Source organism: Tachypleus tridentatus, chromosome 3 (assembly GCF_004210375.1).
Source record: "Tachypleus tridentatus isolate NWPU-2018 chromosome 3, ASM421037v1, whole genome shotgun sequence".
Taxonomy (NCBI): domain Eukaryota; kingdom Metazoa; phylum Arthropoda; class Merostomata; order Xiphosura; family Limulidae; genus Tachypleus; species Tachypleus tridentatus.
In genome coordinates, this window is record NC_134827.1 from 58,758,284 (window position 1) to 58,778,891 (window position 20,608).

The 20,608-nt window shown below is 34.7% G+C and overlaps 1 protein-coding gene across 1 annotated transcript; it reads left to right on the plus strand.

The window, feature by feature from the left end:
- Positions 1-1,179: 1,179 nt before the first annotated feature.
- Positions 1,180-20,163, plus strand: LOC143245882 (LIM/homeobox protein Lhx1-like). Its single transcript, XM_076492135.1, has 2 exons — positions 1,180-2,020; positions 19,938-20,163. The coding sequence occupies exons 1-2, from the start codon at positions 1,845-1,847 to the stop codon at positions 20,161-20,163; spliced, it is 402 nt and encodes a 133-aa protein (XP_076348250.1). The 5' UTR covers positions 1,180-1,844.
- The last annotated feature ends 445 nt before the right edge of the window (positions 20,164-20,608 follow it).

Here is a 20,608-nt window from a genome sequence, read left to right on the forward strand (position 1 = left end):
GTGGGTGGTGATGACTAGCTGCTTTTTCTCTTGTCTTACACTGCTAAATTAGGGACGGTAGCGCAGATAGCCCTCGAGTAGCTTTGCGCGAAATTCAAAAAAACAAACATTCCCTGGTGTCAGGAGAAGAAAGAACGAAAACTTACAAAGTTTGTTGTTTTTGTTGTTGAGGAGTGTAATTAGTAGAAATAAAAAGTAGCCCAGTAAATTTAATACTAGATTTTCATAAATGCAAAAACACAAAAATAGCGAATGTCGTGGTAAAATATGGAATTTTTAATCTGACTTGTACTTTGTGTGCACGTATAGTTAATAGCCAGGTCTTAGGATCCAGTATTTAAGATGCAGCCTTCTATAATATTTTGTGCTACTGACCAAAGAGAAGACAGCAAGCCAGTAATATATGCTGCCACACGGTCTTTGTTCGACTTCTTGAAATGAACCCAATTTAAAGAGTGGAGCGCTTTTAGCAGCTTTACATCTCGACCCACGAACCCTTCAACCTAAAGAGGTACAAGCTAACAACAACTCGCCTTTTTAACGTCATACCCAACCTGAAGATCATTTTAATTTTTGAACATAATTTACTGTTGAGACAAACGCTACCTTACCTTACAGAGAACTAAGCCATTTATTTAGCATTCTCAGTGTCGATAGTAGGCATTTCTTGTCGTTTTTGATAGCAGGCATTATTGTCAGTGTTGACAACATACACTTATCAAACTTTTCTCTTTGAACAACCAACTAACACGATCATTGAAGTCTTTCATAGTTTAAGTGATTTATTTGATTTTATTATCAAAGTTTTCGTGGGGAGTATCACTCTTCTATGTTTATCTTTGACTAGAGATGATTCATGTGGGCATGTTCTTGGTAAATATCTTCATAAAAAAAAACCTTTTTTATAGTTACTAATTGACTTGGCTGCTTGTTCGCCTTCGCGCACATACTGTGAAAGGACCTACGAAACAACTTATAGCATTACTCCGATCTCCGAGGCAATTCTAGCAAATTTGAGTGCTAGATTCTGCACTACCTTCTTAAAAGTATGATACTGAGGCACAAGGTAGTTTCCATGACAACCACTAACTTGACAGGCAGGTCTTGGCCCCGCCTTTACCACACGACTAGCAAAATAAATTTGACGGAGCGCAAGGCGAGTTGTATGAGAATGGAAGACTGTAGAGAGACGACAGCAGATAAGTTTCGCCGAGCTTCGTGTTCCAAGAGCTATCAGGCTTCGTTTTTGAACGCCTGAACTAGATCGTACGCTTATCCTCTACTCTAACAATACACCCACCATGTGCTTACCCCATCTGGTGACCATTTCCGAATCACGTGAACTCCTAACTGTCTAATAGGTAGTAACAGCTCACACCAGAAGCAGAACAGAGCAGAACTTGAAACTTAGAGGTACTAAAATCGTTAAGACCGCAGCTATTTGGTTCTTCCACAGTCAGATCTATAGGGTGTTTTAGGCTTTTATCTTTTCAATATTTTTCACAATGAGACTGAATTTTCAGAAGACTTGTTAAGTTAGTACCGGGACATTAGCCCCACCGGCAGAAGCACGTACAGTGGCGGTGACCTCAGTTTCGAAGCCTCTTTAGATATTCCGCTTGTACGTCTGAGAGAGTGAACTGGCTCGATAACCAACAACAACACTCGAACATCGCAATCGTCCAGAAACCGGCGTAGGATGATATGGTAACAGTCATCGAGACAGGCGTAAGAAAACAAAAAACATAATCCTCGAAGTTCAATCGGTCTGGTGTAGAATAGATTGCCCGGCATTGGTCAGTCCTCGAGACAGATTTCAGGAACTGCATTTTTCTACCAACACTATGAAGATGGTACAGTGTGCAGGGTGCGATCGCCCGATCTTGGACCGTTTCTTACTAAACGTTCTCGACCGGTCCTGGCACGCTGCTTGCGTCCACTGCTGCGAATGCAAGTGTAACCTGACAGAAAAGTGTTTCTCCCGGGACGGAAAACTCTATTGCCGGAACGACTTTTTCAAGTAGGTTTATCTCGCTTTATCTGCAGTTTCACCGATTTTAAACGACTTCTTCTCGTAACAAACTCAGTCCCTTCATTTAAATAGTTTCAAACTACCTAACAAGCTGTGTCAAATGTAGTGCGTTTAAATACACAAAATAGGTTTAATTTACATTTCAAAAAATACCTTTAAATAGTACTTTAAATAGTACTTTAAAAAGTAGTTTTTGTAGAATTTTGAATAGTAACATAAGAATTTTTAATGAATTTATAAATAACAATGTACAACAACTAAACCTGCCAAGAAGTTAGTGAAGGTTCCAAATACTAACAAGCACTAACTCTAAGTGCACTGTAGACATAATGAACTCTGAACAATAGAAGGTTTTGTCTATTGAGCTAAAGTGTTTTATTTGTATTCGTTTTAACGGGATTCTCAAAGCCTAATATTTTGTTTTATGTAATTATGTGACCAAATTGGAACATCTATCGAATAAAAATAAACCAAGCCTCTGTTAATATTTTCTTCGAATTATTTCGAAAACAACAACAACAAAGTTTAACAGGTAAACTAACGTTGTTTTAACTGGTATCAGATGTCGATATTTGAAATACTTACTTGAGAAAGTATCGAATAATACTGAAAACATTACAGTAACGTATAAGCTCCTATAAAAGTGACTCAGTTTAAACCTTTCAAACTTTGTTAATTGAGTTCTATGTACACACGTGTGACGCTAGTTTTATAATTAATAATAATTTAAGATAACCACCGCTGAAAGCACTAGAACCTTCTTGTTTGTGATGCTACTTCAAATTAACTTATTTTAATTCACTAAAGCATTTTTACTTTTTTCTCTCTGCTTTGATTTACTATTATTCGCAGGTACCTTTTGTTATTAATCCAATATTGGATGTAATACTATCTTTTGTTTCTTATTTACTATTGTATGAAAAGCTAGATATCTATCTTGTGTTTTAATTTTGAAATTAAAACATCATATATTAGCACAAAATAAGGTTATATTCTTCACCATTATTTTTTTTAAATTGAAACCTATTGTATATTGTCCGGTATGGTCAGGTGATTAGGGAGCTTGTCTCAAAGCCCCGTTACACCAAACATGCTCGCCCTTTAAACCATGGTGGCGTTATAATGTTACGGTAAATCCCACTATCAATTGATAAAAAAGTAGCTAGCCCCAGAGTTGGCAGTGGGTGGTGATGACTAGCTGTCTTCCCTCTAGTCTTACACTGCTAAATTAGGGACGGATAGCGCAGATAGCCCTCGTGTAGCTCTGCGCGAAATTCAAAAACAAAGAAACAAGCCTAATACATAGTAGAAAGCGTGCGGCCTGTGACAAATTTTAGTTTCTTAGATGTCTGTTTCTTTCGAACTTGATAAATTCGCTATTATTATCTCACGTGCTTTTCATTTTATCACTTTGTCATTTTGAAAGGATAACATTACGTTCTGCATCTCCATCATGGAGATTCTAAGGTATCAATAAAAGTTTCAAAGAAAAAAATGTTCTTATTAAAAATAAGAATTAATATTTCATTTTTTTATTTTAGAGAAAATAAAATCAAAACTTATTTCAAGCATAAGGTATAGTAAACATTCTCACGTGACAACAAATCGCCAGTAACGTTCATTTAGATCGAAGTGTAGGATAAGTCTTTATTTATGCAAATAAAAACAAGGAAAAAAACAACAACAACTATTTTCCATGTGCCTCCGGAAGATCCACCCTATAGTATGCATACGAATATATTTTGATGCTGCAATATAAGACGGGTGTGTAAGAAGTGACCAATATGCTTGCTCGAACAGTGATTTAATTCGTGACATCCAATTTGTATTATTACACCAACTTGCTATGTAAGTACTACAACTTGTTTTCAGCTCGATAAAGGTGAAAGAAAGCCTATTAACAAAAGATTCAAAACCATGCGTATATAATTTCTATATATATGCGTACAAGAACATAGACCAGCTAAATGTATGGATAAGTTAAGGTTGTTTCCTTTCGTTTTTCATTCACAAATAAATAATACATATTAAATGAAACGTGGCCCAATTACAACGTGTGGCAGAAGAAAAAAAAAGAGAAGTAAAAAAAATTAAAAGACATTTTAGGCTGAATCATGTCTATACGAACATAATATTACATACATTTTCTTCAGTATAGAATGGTAATAACATTTTATAAGAAAGATTTATATACGCTTAAGTTTAGTGCGTTCGTATAGATCAGAGCCTTGACACCATGAAAAACAAGTTTATCGTCTGGTTTACGACAAATTCTCGACATTTGAACATTTCATTACCGCTACGATAGACATATGTTTAGCGAATATGTAACCACTCTATCAGAAGAGTGGTTATGCATAGAGCGAGATTATTAAACGACGTAAGCCAAAAAATTTCGAAGGAGTTTTCAAAACGTTTAGAGACAGCAAAACGTTCCTAAGCCACAACAACTTTCCATGCAGCTCCGTGTCATTACGAAAGAGAATCTTCAGACCCCCCAAAAAACCGTTGCAAACATGAAGCCAAGCTTATCTTTTAACACATTAATAAGATTATAAAAAAGGGTTTGAAGCTGCCGAAGGCTCATAAGCTCACAACACACATCTAAATCATAGATGGTCTTATGTGAAAAATGTCCGAAAAAGGTAAACTCATACGAACTCTATTCTATCATAGTCCTTGATACAGTTTTAATGGACTTTTGTACCCTTAAACTGATTCACATCGACGTTCACAAACAGTGAGAAAATAATATAAAAAATTATAAAACTGTGTGGTCTGAGATTGTTCTGGCTTCTTTACAGAAATTGAGGTGTCGGGCAATAGTACATAATCATGATCATGAGAATGTTTGTTTGTTTTCTGAATTTCGCGCAAAGCAACACGATGACTATCGGTGCTAGTTGTCCCTAATTTAGCAGCGTAAAACTAGAGAGAAGGCAGCTTCCTGTTATACCATTCAATATAAAGAACTGACAAAAAGGTGGTGCTCCTGTGGATTAGCTGAAAGTTTACGGGCTAATAACGCTAAGATTCGGGGTTCAATTGTCTCCGCGGTGTAGAGTACGCAGGTAGCCCATATTCTTGCGTTGGTGTATTTTATTTTATTACTACAACACTAAAAACTTAAGTTCGATAAAGCGATGGGCACAGCACAGTAAGCTTACCGTGTAGCTTTGCGCTTAACAACAAACAAATATATAAAAAGTGTTTACTAATTCAAAAAATCATTAATGGTTTCAAACATGAGTCAGACTTTCGTGAACGTGAACGCTAACAATCATGTGAAATTAATTCATATTAAATTTTAATTATAGATTCAACGTAATATAAGTATTTAAAAATTCACTTTCGTTGTTCTGCATCTCCACTAGGGCTTGTTTTGAATTACAATGATCAATTTTGATTATGTTTTGTTTGTTTGTTTTTTAATTTCGCGCAAAGCTACACGAGGGCTATCTGCGCTAGCCGTTCCTAATTTAGCAGTGTAAGACTAGAGGGAAGGCAGCTAGTCATCACCACCCACCGCCCACTCTAGGGCTACTCTTTTACCAACGAATAGTGGGATTGACCGAAACATTATAACGGCTGAAAGGGTGAGCATGTTTGGTGCAGCCGGGATTCGAACCCGCGACCCTCGGATTACGAGTCGAACGCCTTAACACACTTAGCCATGCCGGGCCCTGATTATGTTTAGTAATCAGTGGTGACGAGAAAACCCACTTGCAGAGAAAAATATATACGTAAAAACGGCTCGTTTGGGTTGAGAAAATTTCTTATGTAGAGGAGCGAACAACGTTTCGACCTTTTTCGGTCATCGTCAGGTTCACAAAATGTATCATGACCCTATAAGAGATAGAATGGAATCACTTCCATGTTAAACGACTGATTAGAATCATGTCTATGTTTGCTGTAATCCATTATCATAATCATGTTTAATATACACTGTTATCGCATTCATGTTCATGATATATTCCAATCATGTCCGTATAAGAGGTATACTGGAATCACGTTCATGTTAAACGACTGACTGTAATCATATTCATTTTAAACGACTGGCTGAATCATGTCCATGTTCTCGAGAGACCGGAGTCGTGTTCATGTTAACCGACTGATTGTGATCACGTTCACGATAAACGGCTGCCTGGATCATGTCCGTGTTCGCGAGATAATAGAATCATGCACATGCGAAAGGCCGTACGAAGGACGCGGATTGCGTTAAAGTTGATCATATGTTGAATTTCGTGTATTCTTACAGTGAAACTAGAATCACGTATAATTACGTATATACTAACAATACACGTATATCAGCTAATATAAAAACAAAGAAGTAAATGCCATTACGTTATCATTACCTATTTTCCAATTTAGCGAATAGAAGATAATTTAACTAGTTTACTAGTTGTTTTTTTATTTGCTAATATTTCAAAGCTGGCGACTTACTGTGTTTACTTTTGTTTCAGAATGGTTTTTAATGTTTACTTGTGAAGCTTCAAAAAGATATTTGCTCAATACCTATTTGGGGCGTATGGCAGTTGTCCATGAAGTTTTTCATATAAGAAATGTTACATTTACTCAGTTTGCGTTTGGGAAACGCGACGTTAACTCATTTATAGAATGGTAAATACGGTGTTTACCTGCTTATCATATGAGAAATATGGGTATTACCAACTTCTTAATTGGGAAGTATCATATTTAATCATTTATCGTATATGAAGCATGAATAATAATTACTCTCCATCTTAGAAATATGTCGTTTATCTACTTGTCTATACCATGCTACTGGACCTCAACCACAGTTGGGAGAAGTTTACCATTTCCTTTTGTTTAACACTGCAATGCTGGAATGGAAAGGCTTAACACAGACATCTGTACATATACATATATATATGTAGTAACATGTTGAGATTTTCATATTATAATAATAATTATCTTATAATATAGCTAAACGTAATTCTTTCTAATTAGAAAATTCCAGAGGACGTGTTATAAACATGGGCAAAACACTAAATATAAAACTGGACACGGATTAGAGTAAATTGTTAACAAATTATTCAATAATTAGTTAATGCATATAACACTGTCAAATATTATGTAGAATATTAATTTAAAGAATAGTGTCACATACACACTATGTAAATCTGTTAAGTAACTTAATAGTGTCACATACACACAATATGTGAAGTCGTTAAGTAATATTATTTTGTCACATGCAATATGTAAAGTTAAGTAAAACATAATAATGTCACACATACTATATAAACTGCCAGTTAACATAACGGTGTCACACTCTGTGTTCATTAGTTAAATAGTATTACATGATAATTATGTAAACTTTGGTTCTCCAAACAATAAAATATCCATTATGTCCATATTTATTTTAGTCTGTTAAAAGTTCGAGTAATTTCTGATTTTTCTCTTAACGAAAAAAGAAAATAAATGAGAGCCGATGTTTCTCAGTAATTTAAAAGAAAGTCTGCTAGTGTAAAATTATTTAGGGCTAACCGCCAGATTTTTGTTACTGTTTTATTTACAGTTAAGGAACAACAACAAAAATAGCATTAACTCAACAACATATGGAGAAGGTTATGTAGTTGTTGTTTTTTAGACTATATTAAATGAAAGTACTGCCGACAGTGATTGTTTTCTAACCCTCTTAAATCCTCTCAAGCGACAACAGTATATGTCACTTGAATTGTCACAACAGTCAAGAACACCTCTCATTTAAACTATAATAACAGTCGTCTATAGCTTAAACCATCACAACAGTTAACAGCAGTCTTGTGTTACTTAAACTCTCACGACTGACAACAATATCTGTCACTTAAATCATCATAACAGTCCTATGTCACTTAAACCCTAATAACAGTCTAAATAAGTTTCTCTCGTTTACAAAGAAAATTGAAACTTGTACAGCAGTCAACGTTAATCGCTGTTCTGTCGCATAGCTAAATGTTCACTAGTTTTCTGATCCTTACGTGAAGAATTAAGCCTTCATAACCGTCTTCTGTCCATTAAAAGTAGAATTAAGCCTTCATAACCGTCTTCTGTCCATTAAAAGTAGAATTAAGCCTTCATAACCGTCTTCTGTCCATTAAAAGTAGAATTGAGCCTTCATAACCGTCTTCTGTCCATTAAAAGTAGAATAAAGCCTTCATAACCGTCTTCTGTCCATTAAAAGTAGAATTAAGCCTTTATAACCACCTCCTGTCCCCTACAAGTATAATTAAGCTCGCATAACCATTTTCTGTCCCTCGGAAGTCCTCATGACCGTTTCTTGTTCCTCACAGGTAGAATTAATCTTTACAAGTAGAAACTGACTTCACTAACAGTCTCGTGTAACTTACCCGAGTAACATCACCCCTTCAATGAAAAATCACGAGATAAAATGTACCAAACTGAATATTTATGCTAATTTACTGAAACTTAACTATATATGTAGATCCTGTTATTCCTTATTATTATACATTTATTCATATTAGACAGTGGAAGTATAAAAGGGAGGAAAACTGATAGCTAACTTTGAGCCAGTTCATGTAATTTATGACTAATTCAGTAATTCCATTCTAAAGGTTAATACGTTCCTTGAAGATCTAACGAAATGAACACCAGTCATGCTTCAGTGAATATATAGGTTTGTGAATGTATGCCTATACCTTTTCGTATCACACATTGGAACCGAAAGGAAACTCCCCTCTGTTAAAGAGTGCCCACTCTGAGAGATGCATTCTGAAATTGGATCACAAATTTGAATATAAAATGTGAGATGTGTTACAAAGAGTTCTGCATTAAGAAATTATGAAGCTTCTAGAGTTAAGACCAAATATACCTCAATGTGTGACATCATTGCGTATAGAGAAATAAACGATATAGTTTCGTCCAAATATATTTTGGCTTTTCGTCAAGATAAAAGGAACATTCCATGTGTTATGAAACAACAATACGAAAATCGTTCCTGACTCCATGAGGCTAACAAGAGTGATGGGGTGACCTTGATTTTTCAACCTGAACATGAAGATGCAAACATTTGTCTCTCGTGAAGAAAAAAGTAGCAGATGATCAAACTTTAATAATATTGAATAACTGATCGACGACACGTTCCTAAGAATACCTGAGCAGATGTTGAAATATATTGTTTAAAACTGACCTGATGCCGGGAAGTGGTGTAATTCTAACGAGAACTGTATTTACTGGAATAAATTCGACTACAAAACATTTTTACTCGAGTCTTTTTTTTTCAACTAAAATTACAGTGAAAGTAAAATATAACAGATCAGTTGTTATTTAATATTTCTATTAAATTATTAGATGTATAAGGGTCCAAAGTAAAACGTTTCGGAATCCAAATTTAGATCACTAGAAGCTTTATGTAGGTGAAGGGTTCGATTCCCCTTGGTGGACTCAGTCAGTAGATAGCCCAATGTGGCTCTGCTGTAAGAAAACATACACACACACACACATATCGCTTTATATATAATTTGCGCTACCAGTATTATTGATACGCTTATATATACACTAGTTTATTGTGGTAGAGCTGAAACTATATTATCTGCACGTTCGTTTCAAAACTCAGAATCATCCTGAGACGTGTAACATGTGCAAAACATGGTTTAAGACCAAATCACAACTCTAGGGTTTGAGAATAAAGTACCTGTGCCACCTTGAAATTTGGTGTTTCACTGTTAACTCTCGTTCAAAGAAAGTTACTAATCATTGGTTATACTCAGGTGATCGTATTAGCTACATGAACTCTGATAGAGTTCTTTATATTTGACGAACACGAAGAATTTAAGACATTTGCTTGACCACTCGCTGAATTGTACTAGAAGTATGATCCACTCTAATTGTCTTTATTTATTAAGGTATATGTAAGTATGAATATACAAATTATTGACTTCACCTAGTGCTTCTTAGAATAGCTGCTCTCATCGCTCGGTCACAGCGCCCACCGAATCCAACTTTTATCCAACTGTACGCCATTACACGGCGTCACTCTGCTGCTAGAATGCAGTAGTTGAAGCCGAATTCACGCCGTGCTTTCGATCCAATCACATAAGTCTGAAAGCGCGAACTCCTCACCAGAATTAGCCTGTACTTCACTACTTTTACCTCTAATTAGCTTCAGTATTAAACGGCTAAAATTATGTCGAATTATCTCAGTCCTAAGCCTCGCACCAGATCGTAACTCATATAATACGTCAACTCAGGTCTACCAAAACCTATTAGATATATTTAAAGCAAATATTTCCGGTAACTAACGTTACTCTTTTTACAAATATTTATCAAAAGAACATAAATAATTGCTTAGTATAATAACTGTCTTGCATTTTGAGCTTTGAATTTTGATGAGTTGAGCGAATAAAATGTGTGCAAACCTTCAAATTTCTGACTGTCAAATCCATAAGAACCCTATTAGTAATTAATGAAATTAATATTAATGTTACTGATATTCGTTGTTGAACTGTTATTGTGTGTGAGATTCATACGCAACTAATATAGTGATGGACTCAAATACAATTTTATATATAGATATAGTTTTAAAAAATGGTTTTAAAATTCTATGGGGGTCCAAGGCTCCATCGGCAACTTTTTTTACTCAAGATTAGATAAATATAATAGTAAAAGTAATAACTGATTGAATTTTTATAAATTATTGAAGATACATACTTTAATTTTGAATGTTTAGTGTGACCTTTATCACACTAAACAACTTATGATGTTTTATATTTCGAGATGCTGGTTACCACTTAGGTGTAACCGTAGGCACGGTTATCTAAGCACTGGAGATGTTGCTGACCATGGCAATCTTATAACATGCTCCTGGTCAAGACAATCCTGCATAATACGCACAATTTGGGCAATAGCGTTACCATCCTGGAACACAAAGTTATTGACAAACCTTGCCCTAACATATGATAAAAATATAATTTCTATATGATACCTGTAGGAAGTATCAATAACGTTTCTTAGAATCTATGAATAGCACTGTACCACCTCTTGTGGAAAAGACAATCTTTCTTCATCTACTTTCCGGGCAAACAACGAATGCGAATCCTACCATCAACTTCAATAAGCCGAAAACAGGAATCATATACAAATATGACATGTTGCCAGTGTCTTAACTATAACATAATATGCTATCTTGCCCGAATTCGACAGTGACGGCGATTAATTCTGGTTAATGTCTGTTTGCAGATAATAGCCTATCTTGCCAAATAGCCTATTTGGTCAGTCTCCTATTCACTGTTTCTCTGGATACCCTGGGACAAATGTGTTCGTACCATTCCTGTCGTAAGATGTTGTACGACTTATTTTCACCTAAACGTGTTAACCTGATCAAATCACAGTCATCCCAGGCAGCACTTTTTTTGCTATCTACCAGCAGACTACCCTACAATAACGTTTCGTGTAGTCCGATGACGTTTCTGGATACTGGATACACTACATCTGTTTGTGATGTTTGGTTAAAGTTAAGCACAAAGCAACAATTTGCACCTGTGCTTTGCCCACCACGGGTATCGAAACCCTGATTCAAACGTTGTAAGTCCACAGACGTAAATAACACTGTGCCACTGGCTCTATTGTGATGGAAGTAAAAAATAAAATAAATAGTCGTGTCCAGCTGGTTACCTAACCTTTTGTTACTTGCTACTGTTTTGTCGATATAGCATTAAGTATAAAGCTCTAAACATTCGTTCCGTGTATTAGGTTCAAATATGTAACTGTCGTTTCTGGTTTCTCATAATGCGTTATTTACATAAATAGTATATATTATACTATACCGAGCTCCATCTAAGTACATTTCTTAGGTACTTGTTTAAACGTAGCCTATAGATGTACATACATAAACAGTACGGATTCTTTTCCATTTCAAATTCGAATATAAAACTTGCATCATTACAGCTGCATATTCATAAAACTGATCAGTATAGTAACACAAGCATCCCATCGTTCGTATATACACACCTACATTCTCAACTCATGCATACATTTTGGAATCACTAACGACTAAAATATGTTAATGTATATAATGATCGAACAAAACATGTAAAGGTATAATACAAATATTTTGTTTCTGGCTGTTCAAGGTATGACAGTTTCAATGAATATATCAAACACAATGTTAGGCACAATGAAATTAACTAACCACAAAACGTAACATATAGCACCCTCACCAAGAAAAACTACGAAGAATAAGGTTTACATTCAGTTTTAGGATTATTTAGGGAAGACTTAAGTTATGTTATTCTCCAATATTCGTTGATTTATAAATGAATATATATATATATATATGATTATCACAATAAACAATAGTTTAATTTTTAAAAAATTACTGTCTCCTCATTGTTGACTGCAGAATTACTGTCTTCTCATTGTTGACTGTAGAATCATTGCCTCTTCATTGTTGACTGTAGAATTACCGTATCCTCATTGTTGAGTGTAGAATCATTGCCTCTTCATTGTTAACTGTAGAATTACTGTATCCTCATTGTTGACTGTAGAATTAATACCTACTCATTGTTAACTGTAGAATTATTGCCTCCTCACTGTTGACTGTAGAAAACCTGTCTGTTGATTGATGGATGTAAGATTACCATCTTCTTATTGATTGTGAAGGGCAACAATGAAGTTTCAGTGTCTTTAGAAATATATTTTCATACGCTAAAGACCTGTTGTGCAGTGCTATTTTGTAGAACAATTTTATAAACTTCTGTGTTCAGCGTTAATTTGTGTGTTGTGTGTGTGTGTTAGCTTTGGGAATCCTAACTTTGTAGGGTTGATGTTTAGTGCCAATATTACACGATATTTAATTAGTGTTGTGGTAGCACAAAGTAACATAACGTGTTTTTTTTGTGTTTTCTTTGCACTCTGTCCATTGGAGGGAACATAAACCAGGACTTGACATTATAATTTCTGAAACTTGCCGTTGGCCCACTAGGGGCCCCGCGCTTCTGCTCTGTCCACCGCGGGTCTAGAAAACCGACACATTTAGCGCTGTAAGATGTGATGTTCGTCATCGAGAGTTTTTACAAACTTGAAGGATATTATTACATTGGCAATGTCGAGCTTAATATTAGTTTTATTAGGGTTGATATTCAGTATTACCTTTATAAGATTAGCTTCTATAGAGTCTGAAAAGAGTTTATTTTTATTATATTGACACAATACAAATATCTTAGAAAGTGGGGAGAAAATTGAAGGAATATTAGTAGAGTGTCAACAAACATAATCAAATATATATGTAAAAACAAACATAATCAAATATATATGTAAAAACGGCTGGTTTGGGTTCAGAAATTTTTTTATGTAAAAGAGTGAACAACGCGTCGACCTTTTTCGGTCATCGTCAGGTTCACAAAGAAAGAAAGAGATAACTGACCGATAGCTGACCACATGTTTGAAGGGGGTTGTGTAACTGAGTGTAGGAATGTAGAGGGCGTGCTTAGATGTTTGATTATATTTATTAATATAGGTATAAAGGTGTTCCTTTGTATTGGTATATTTTGGGCTAAAGTTGTTGTATAAGTAAGGCTTCTTTAATTTTGCGTTTGTTTATGTTTGTTTCTTTATTTAGTATTTGAGTGTTTTCTATGGTTATGTTGTGTTTATTTGACTTGCAGTGTTCGAAAACGTGTGAAGTTGACTTTTTATGTTCTTTGAATCTGGTTTCCATTTTTCTACTTGTTTCTCCAATATAGAGGTCGTGGCAGTTATCACATTGTATTTTATAAATAATGTTGCTGTGGTGTTTGTCAGTGTAGTTTTTACATAGTATAGACCTTAGTTTTGTGCCTGGTTTTTGAATAAATTTGGTATTAACTGGAATGTCATATTTTGTTACTAGTTTTTGCCAAATGTTGGTTATTTGTGAACCTGGCGATAACCAAAGAAGGTCGAAACGTTATTCGCTCCTCTACATAAAACATTCTCTCAACCCAAACCATCCGTTTTTACATATATATATCATTAAATCGCGAGCATCAAAATTATAGCATGTATGTTGCATGTGAAAGTGTATCAGTCTATAGTAAACATAGTCATTATTCTAGTCTTGTGAACGTGGGCATGGTGAAAAAGTCAGTCATAAACATAATGGACGTAATACCATTGTATCATGAATGTGGACGTTATGCTAATTAACCTAAAAGATAGCTAGTTAAGTAACTCTCATGCGAATGTATGTTTTAGTAACATAGAGGATTTTTTAGCAGCATGAAAAACAGTGACACCTGTTGGAACACCTTGGTATAATTTTTTAGTAAGAAAACAAAATGTAATACAGAGTCTGGAGTTAGGCCTTCAGAGGCTCAGCTGCATTAGTGTTTACTGATGACATTGGAATCTATATGTGGCAGAACAAGCAGAAGATGTTAACAGCTGAGCACAGAAACTACAAAGACAGGTCGTTTCTGTAGCTCTAACGGTTAATCTTGCCTTGTTGTTTTTTTTCCTGAATTTCCTTAACTTGTAGGACGTTTTATGCATTGCTGTTTAAGTGGCCTTTCTTCAAATCATGGCTTTCATCGATGAAAGTAAGTAATTTATTCACATGTACTTGCATTCTCTAGAAGTTCTAATAAGTTACAATTATACGCCACTTTATCGCTGTTGCACTTTTTAATTTTTTAAATTCTGTTTCTACACACTTTGTTGTAGCTGGACTTTGGAACTTTCTTAAGGAAGTTATCTTTCTACACTCTTTGTTGTATGTAGCTAGACTTTGTAGCTCTTTTAAGGAAGTCCTGTTAAGTTATATTTGTATACCATTTTTTGTCGCTGGACTTTATAGGCTTCTTACGAAAGTTCTGATCTACACCCTTTGTTGTAGCTTGGCTTTGCAGATTTTTTTGAGAGTTATACATTTACTTCAAGCCTGTGTGGAGAACCCTGTGGAACATGTCCTGTATCTGCAGTTCTTTCTTTTCAAAATGACCGTTAGAAGAAATTCTATATATTTATATACATCAAGAAATTAATAACTTGTTCTACTTTTTTATTTTACTGCTCTTATGAAAGTGGCATGAACGTGGAGTGGTAGCCTCGAGATATCATTTTGTTGTTTCCAAACTTGAAATACACACAACAAAAGAAAAGCAAAACGAAGTAAGACACGTGCATTCAAAGTAAGAACCCAGCAAACAAGTCTTACAAACATATTTAACTCCTGGTTATACATGTAGAGACACTTAGGACACCTAAGTTGGTTATTGTTCGTGTGAGTGTTTATTCTTGATTCTGATCTTTATTTCTATTAACTTACCCTAACGTTCTAGTGAGCTATAGACCCATAAATCACATTATCGGCGCTCACAATGCGTAAGAATGGCTTAGATCCAACTTATGAGTTAGGTAGAGAGTACACGATTATATATGTAAAAATAAATAAAGGCACCACGAAAAAGGTTTATTTGGTGCAGCTTCATTCAAACGTTATGTGACATGATGAAACTTCTAGGCAGTAACTAACAATATTTAAGTTTCATTCAATTACAATTAAACTTTAAATCTTAGCGACTACAGTTATATATAAACTAAAACTCTTCCTTATTAGATGAAAACAGATCTATCTTAACGAATCGAAACGCAATCAACAATAATTATTAATAATTTGGCCTAACTGTTTCTATATACATTATTAATAATGAGATTATGTTTCGATATTATCACGCACGATTTTATTCTTGTTTGAGTAACCTTGTGTTATAACATAACTTTCTTGACGTCAATTAACGCTCACGTGTTGCTCATGATAAAATAAATTGGCCAAATGTTTGATCGGTTTGCGTGTGACGAAAACAGAGATCGTCTGCTTTTCATATAGTACGTTTTACGAAGCGAGACTAAGGAGGTATCACAGTTACAAAGAACTGATAGGAAAAATATCTATGATGTGCGAATACAAAATAAAATAATTAACTCGTTATGTGTATAATATCAGTGCTGAACTTTAACGATGATGAAGAAATAAAACGAGAAAGAAAAGCTGAAATAATTTATTTAATACTTAGTTTATCGAATGATTATCCATAAAGAATCTTATCTTAGAGAAGATTAATGAGTGTTTAAATTTCTTTTTTGTAAATTCCCCCACCCTGGTGGCTCAACGATAAGTCTAAGTGCTTATAACGTTAAAAATCGACTTTCGATAACCCCGGTATAAGTATTGTACAAATAGTTCATTGTTTAGTTTTGGGTTTAACAACAAACAGACTTAAACAATCCCGATCTTTTAAATTTACAAATACAGCCTAAGTATTAGTTGTCTGTTGAAAATACATGTTTGTTATTTAGATGCTAAAATTAAGTGTTACTATAAATGTATATTGATTTTTGCGTTGATTTACAATTAATTTTGTATAAAAGGAGAATCTATATCGCAGCAGCTGATTTGAAATGCATTAGCTTTGTAAATAAAAAAACAATCTCACTTAATAAAACAAAACATGTGTCTATTATTACTATTACTTTCCTATAGATAGGCCGAGCGTGGCCCAGTAGTTAGCTTTTCGGGCTTTAGAGCTATCATCCAGTGATTTGAGTCCCGTTACTGCTGAGAAAAGATCTGCTCTTCGTACTTTGGGGCCATTAATGGATTATACGAGCAATAGTTTGTTTGATTATTTGTTTGTTTTCTAAACTTTCGCGCCAAGCTACGCGAGGGCTATCTGCATTAGCCTTCCCTAATTTAACAGTGTAAGGCTAGAGAGGGAAGGCAGTTAATCATCGCCACCCACAGCTAACACTTGGACTACTCCTTTACAAACGAATGGTGGGATTGGCCGTAACATTATAATGCCCTCACTGCTAAAAGGGCAAGCATGCTTGTGGAACAAGAATTCAAACTCGCGACCCATCGACTACGAGTCGAGCGCCCTGACCATGTGGTCATGTCGAACCTAAGGGCAACAGTCAAATCCCACTATTCCTTTATAGAAGAGTAAATGAGTGTTGGCGGCTGAGGCTGTTGGCCATTTGCCTTCTCTGGCGCTGATAACCCTCATGTAAATTTGCGCGAAAATTCAGTAAACGAATGCTTTTATAGACGTAGAAAAAACTTTTAAAGTTAATAAGAAATACACATATTTATTCACTTTATTTTCATTTTGTTGTGATTATTATCTGTTCAGGTTTAGTTATATTCTACAAATCATCATGAAGGTGCAACCAAAGTACTAAGTACTGATGAACCAAGATAAAGTTCTAATGGTTCAAATGTTGTCTGACGCGAATTTGAAAGTTCAGAATTCGTAAAAAACAAGCTGAGTTTAATGCCTATAAACTGTTTAAAAACAACAGGTAACACCCAGTTTCTAATTAATCTCTACATGCCTCCAATATTCAAATACGATGGAGTCCGTTTTACTTTCTTCGCCCATTGGAAACCAAAGTGTAAGTTTTGACTACTCTTTATAAATTACACATACATAAAGTTACAGAAAAAACAACAACATATAACTGAAGGTACGATAAGCACATTCGAGTTATTAAACCCGGCGCAGAATTCTATGTGTCGTTGAATACTTTTCAGCTTCAAAGCTAACTTTCTAGATATCTTAACGACTATAAGAAACAACTTTAAGGCATAAAATGACATATAATAAAAGGATTTTGACATTAAAAACATTTATAACACAATTTGTGCAGTTAAGCTCGACCCTGACACAGACACACTAGGTTAGCTCTACAGCTGTAAATCGTGAGGCTTACGTATGTATATGACTGGGTTTTCACTCAAATCGGATTTTGTCCCCGGAGATTATATCCTTTGTTACCTCCTGTCCACTATTAACTTGCGATGATCCGGCCTTTTCAGAACCTTTTACTTGATGAAGACCTACGTAGGGTGGTTTCGTATGTGTGTAAGAATAGAACTCGGGGCGGGGAACGGAAAAAAACACAACTCTTAAACCAATTTTTAATGAACATGTAAGATAATAAATGCTGTAAAATCTCCCAGTCAGAGACTAGTCTTGAGAATTGCTAATTATGTAATGACAGTAAGATTGTGGCTTCTGATTCTGTGGCAATAATACTGTTTAACTATCATGTAATGACAGTAAGATTGTGGCTTCTGATTCTGTGACAATAATACTGTTTAACTATCAGATATCACTGTGTAAACAATATGAATAAGATATAGTATACTAGTATTTTATATAAAATGAGTCATTCAACCATTGGATTAAGCTTTTCATATTAAAGGAATCCTTAAATCACTCGACTAAGCTTTTCCAGTCTTTGTGTATAAAATAAGACTTTAAACTACTTGATTAAGCCTTTCCAATCCTGGTATAAAGAAGTCGTTGAACCAACTGACTAAACTTTTCAAGTCCTTTTACTTGTTTTATGACTTATACTACAATTTATATGCATTTTTATCAAAATATGATAAAATTAGATATTAAAGAAAAACTAGGCTTAAATATATTATTACCACATAATACATCTTTAGATTTACCTTGTTATTCTAGTAAGGTAATCGAAGACTCGAGTAATTTTTCATGGTTGATTTTGCATGGTTGGAAAGAAAATTAAGAACATAATTAGGAAGGGAAAATGTAGACGTACCGACCTTTGTTGGGTGTGGGGCATTGTTTACGTTGTCAGAAAGCCCACACACAAACCTCTAATTAACACCTGTGGCTTGATCGTTTGGCAGGGTTTTAGTAGAGGTACGGGAATGAAGCAGGTCGTCAACTTGTCATTGTGTGTGTGCTATCTAGTTTAATTTCCAACTGTTGCCGTATTTATGTATTATATGTGTTGCGCATTTGCAACTTTTAACTCTACAAACAGTTACTTAATTAATGCATTTAATCGTGATAGAATTTTAACTTTTGGTTTAATACGCATTTGATCCTTATGTTTGGGTAAAACTGAAAGTTTTAAAGTCAATTAAATTGATAATTCGTTGAAATATTTTGAGCTATTTACTACTTTATGGTAACATCTGTATATATTATAGACTGTAGTTTAATATATATATATATGGGGGGGACGTAAGACACTTTAATGTTGTAACAAAAACCCATTTAGCAAACATTCTTGGTTTGAAACACAAACTAGTCTGTACACGGTCGACAGTGACACTTTATGATGACACCTGTCTCTGGACTGTTGTTCAATATACATATGTCAGTTTTAATATGTAAAACAAAATTCGTTTAAAAAACTTGCTTGTTTGGAAACACAAAAAATATTTACACACTGCTACCTAGATAAGTATAATGCTTCTTTTTTCCAGAAAGACCAAGATCCTTAGAATATTCACATTAAACCCTTGTAACGAAGAAACGTGTCTCTTTCAAGCGGTGTCTGAAAATGTTTCATATAACCCTAAAACACCTCAAACATCACATTTTTTTATTTCAACGTTCATTGTTGATGTACCACGTCTGTTCACAACAAGTCCTCTAGTCCTAAAAAATAAGATGAAGTACAACAAAACGAAAGAAATTGGGTTTCGCTGTTTTAGTTTTAATTGATTGTTTATAATTAAGTAACGGGTGATAGAAAAGTTAAGAATATGTCATTTGAATTTTTTTTGAGTGACGTTGAACCATATCTGACAAACTGGTGTGTTTCAGACTTATTTTAAATTCCAAAGTTTCTTAATGGAGATGGGATGTTCTTTTTTATTCATGTTAAAGTGTCTTTCATCAACTTGTCCTTTTATCAAAGAAAGTTTTTTTGTATTGTTAAAAGTTTGGGTATTTTCCGCCTTCTCGTATTTACTAGTTTTTCGTCGACAATAAACTAAAGACTGGTATTTTTGTTCTGTATTGTGTATTTTGTTGCATTAGTGAATGAAATCCTTTAACTTCTCAAATAATACACATAAAAAAATCTCACTTTAACTTACAAAATTCAATAGCCTACTTGATCAATTATTTTTCTTTTTCAGGCGGTTTGGAACCAAGTGTACTGGTTGTAGTCAGGGAATATCTCCCACAGACCTCGTCCGAAGAGCTCGTAATAAGGTCTTTCATCTTAAATGTTTCACCTGCATGATCTGCAGGAAGCAGCTATCAACAGGAGAAGAATTGTACGTCCTAGATGAAAAGTGTTTCATTTGCAAGGAAGATTACTTAAGTAGTCGACATAATCAAGGTAGGACTAACCTTGACTAAGCCATCTGTTTTTTACAGCTCTATCTTTATCTGTGCGCGTTTAAAAGTTTTGGAAATTCAAACTATTCTGCTTCCTCCCCCCTTATGTTCTTACCACCGTTTTTCGTTTCTCACTAATTTTCTTACCATATCTGCCCCCTTCTCCCAGTAACAGAGTGATATGTTTGTGGACTTATAATAATAAAAATCAGGTTTCGATATCCGCGGTGGGCAGAGCACAGGTAGCTCTTTATATAACTTTGTGCATAACAAAATAAACAAACAACCTTACCATATATTTTAATATTTATTTCCCCCCTCATCACCAACATATCTTACGCTCTCATTCACTGTATCTCTCTATCCCCACTTCATAGTGGCACAGCTGTGGGTCTGTGGTCTTACGACACTAGAAACCGGTTTTCCATACCTATGGTGGACAGAGTGTAGATAGTTCATTGGGTAG

Bases quoted from the DNA above. Each gene is read 5' to 3' on its own strand.
- LOC143245882 (XM_076492135.1), top strand. From the start codon at position 1,845: ATGAAGATGGTACAGTGTGCAGGGTGCGATCGCCCGATCTTGGACCGT. The intron at 2,021-19,937 runs GTAGGTTTATCT...TTTCTTTTTCAG, and splicing joins TGCCGGAACGACTTTTTCAA to GCGGTTTGGAACCAAGTGTA.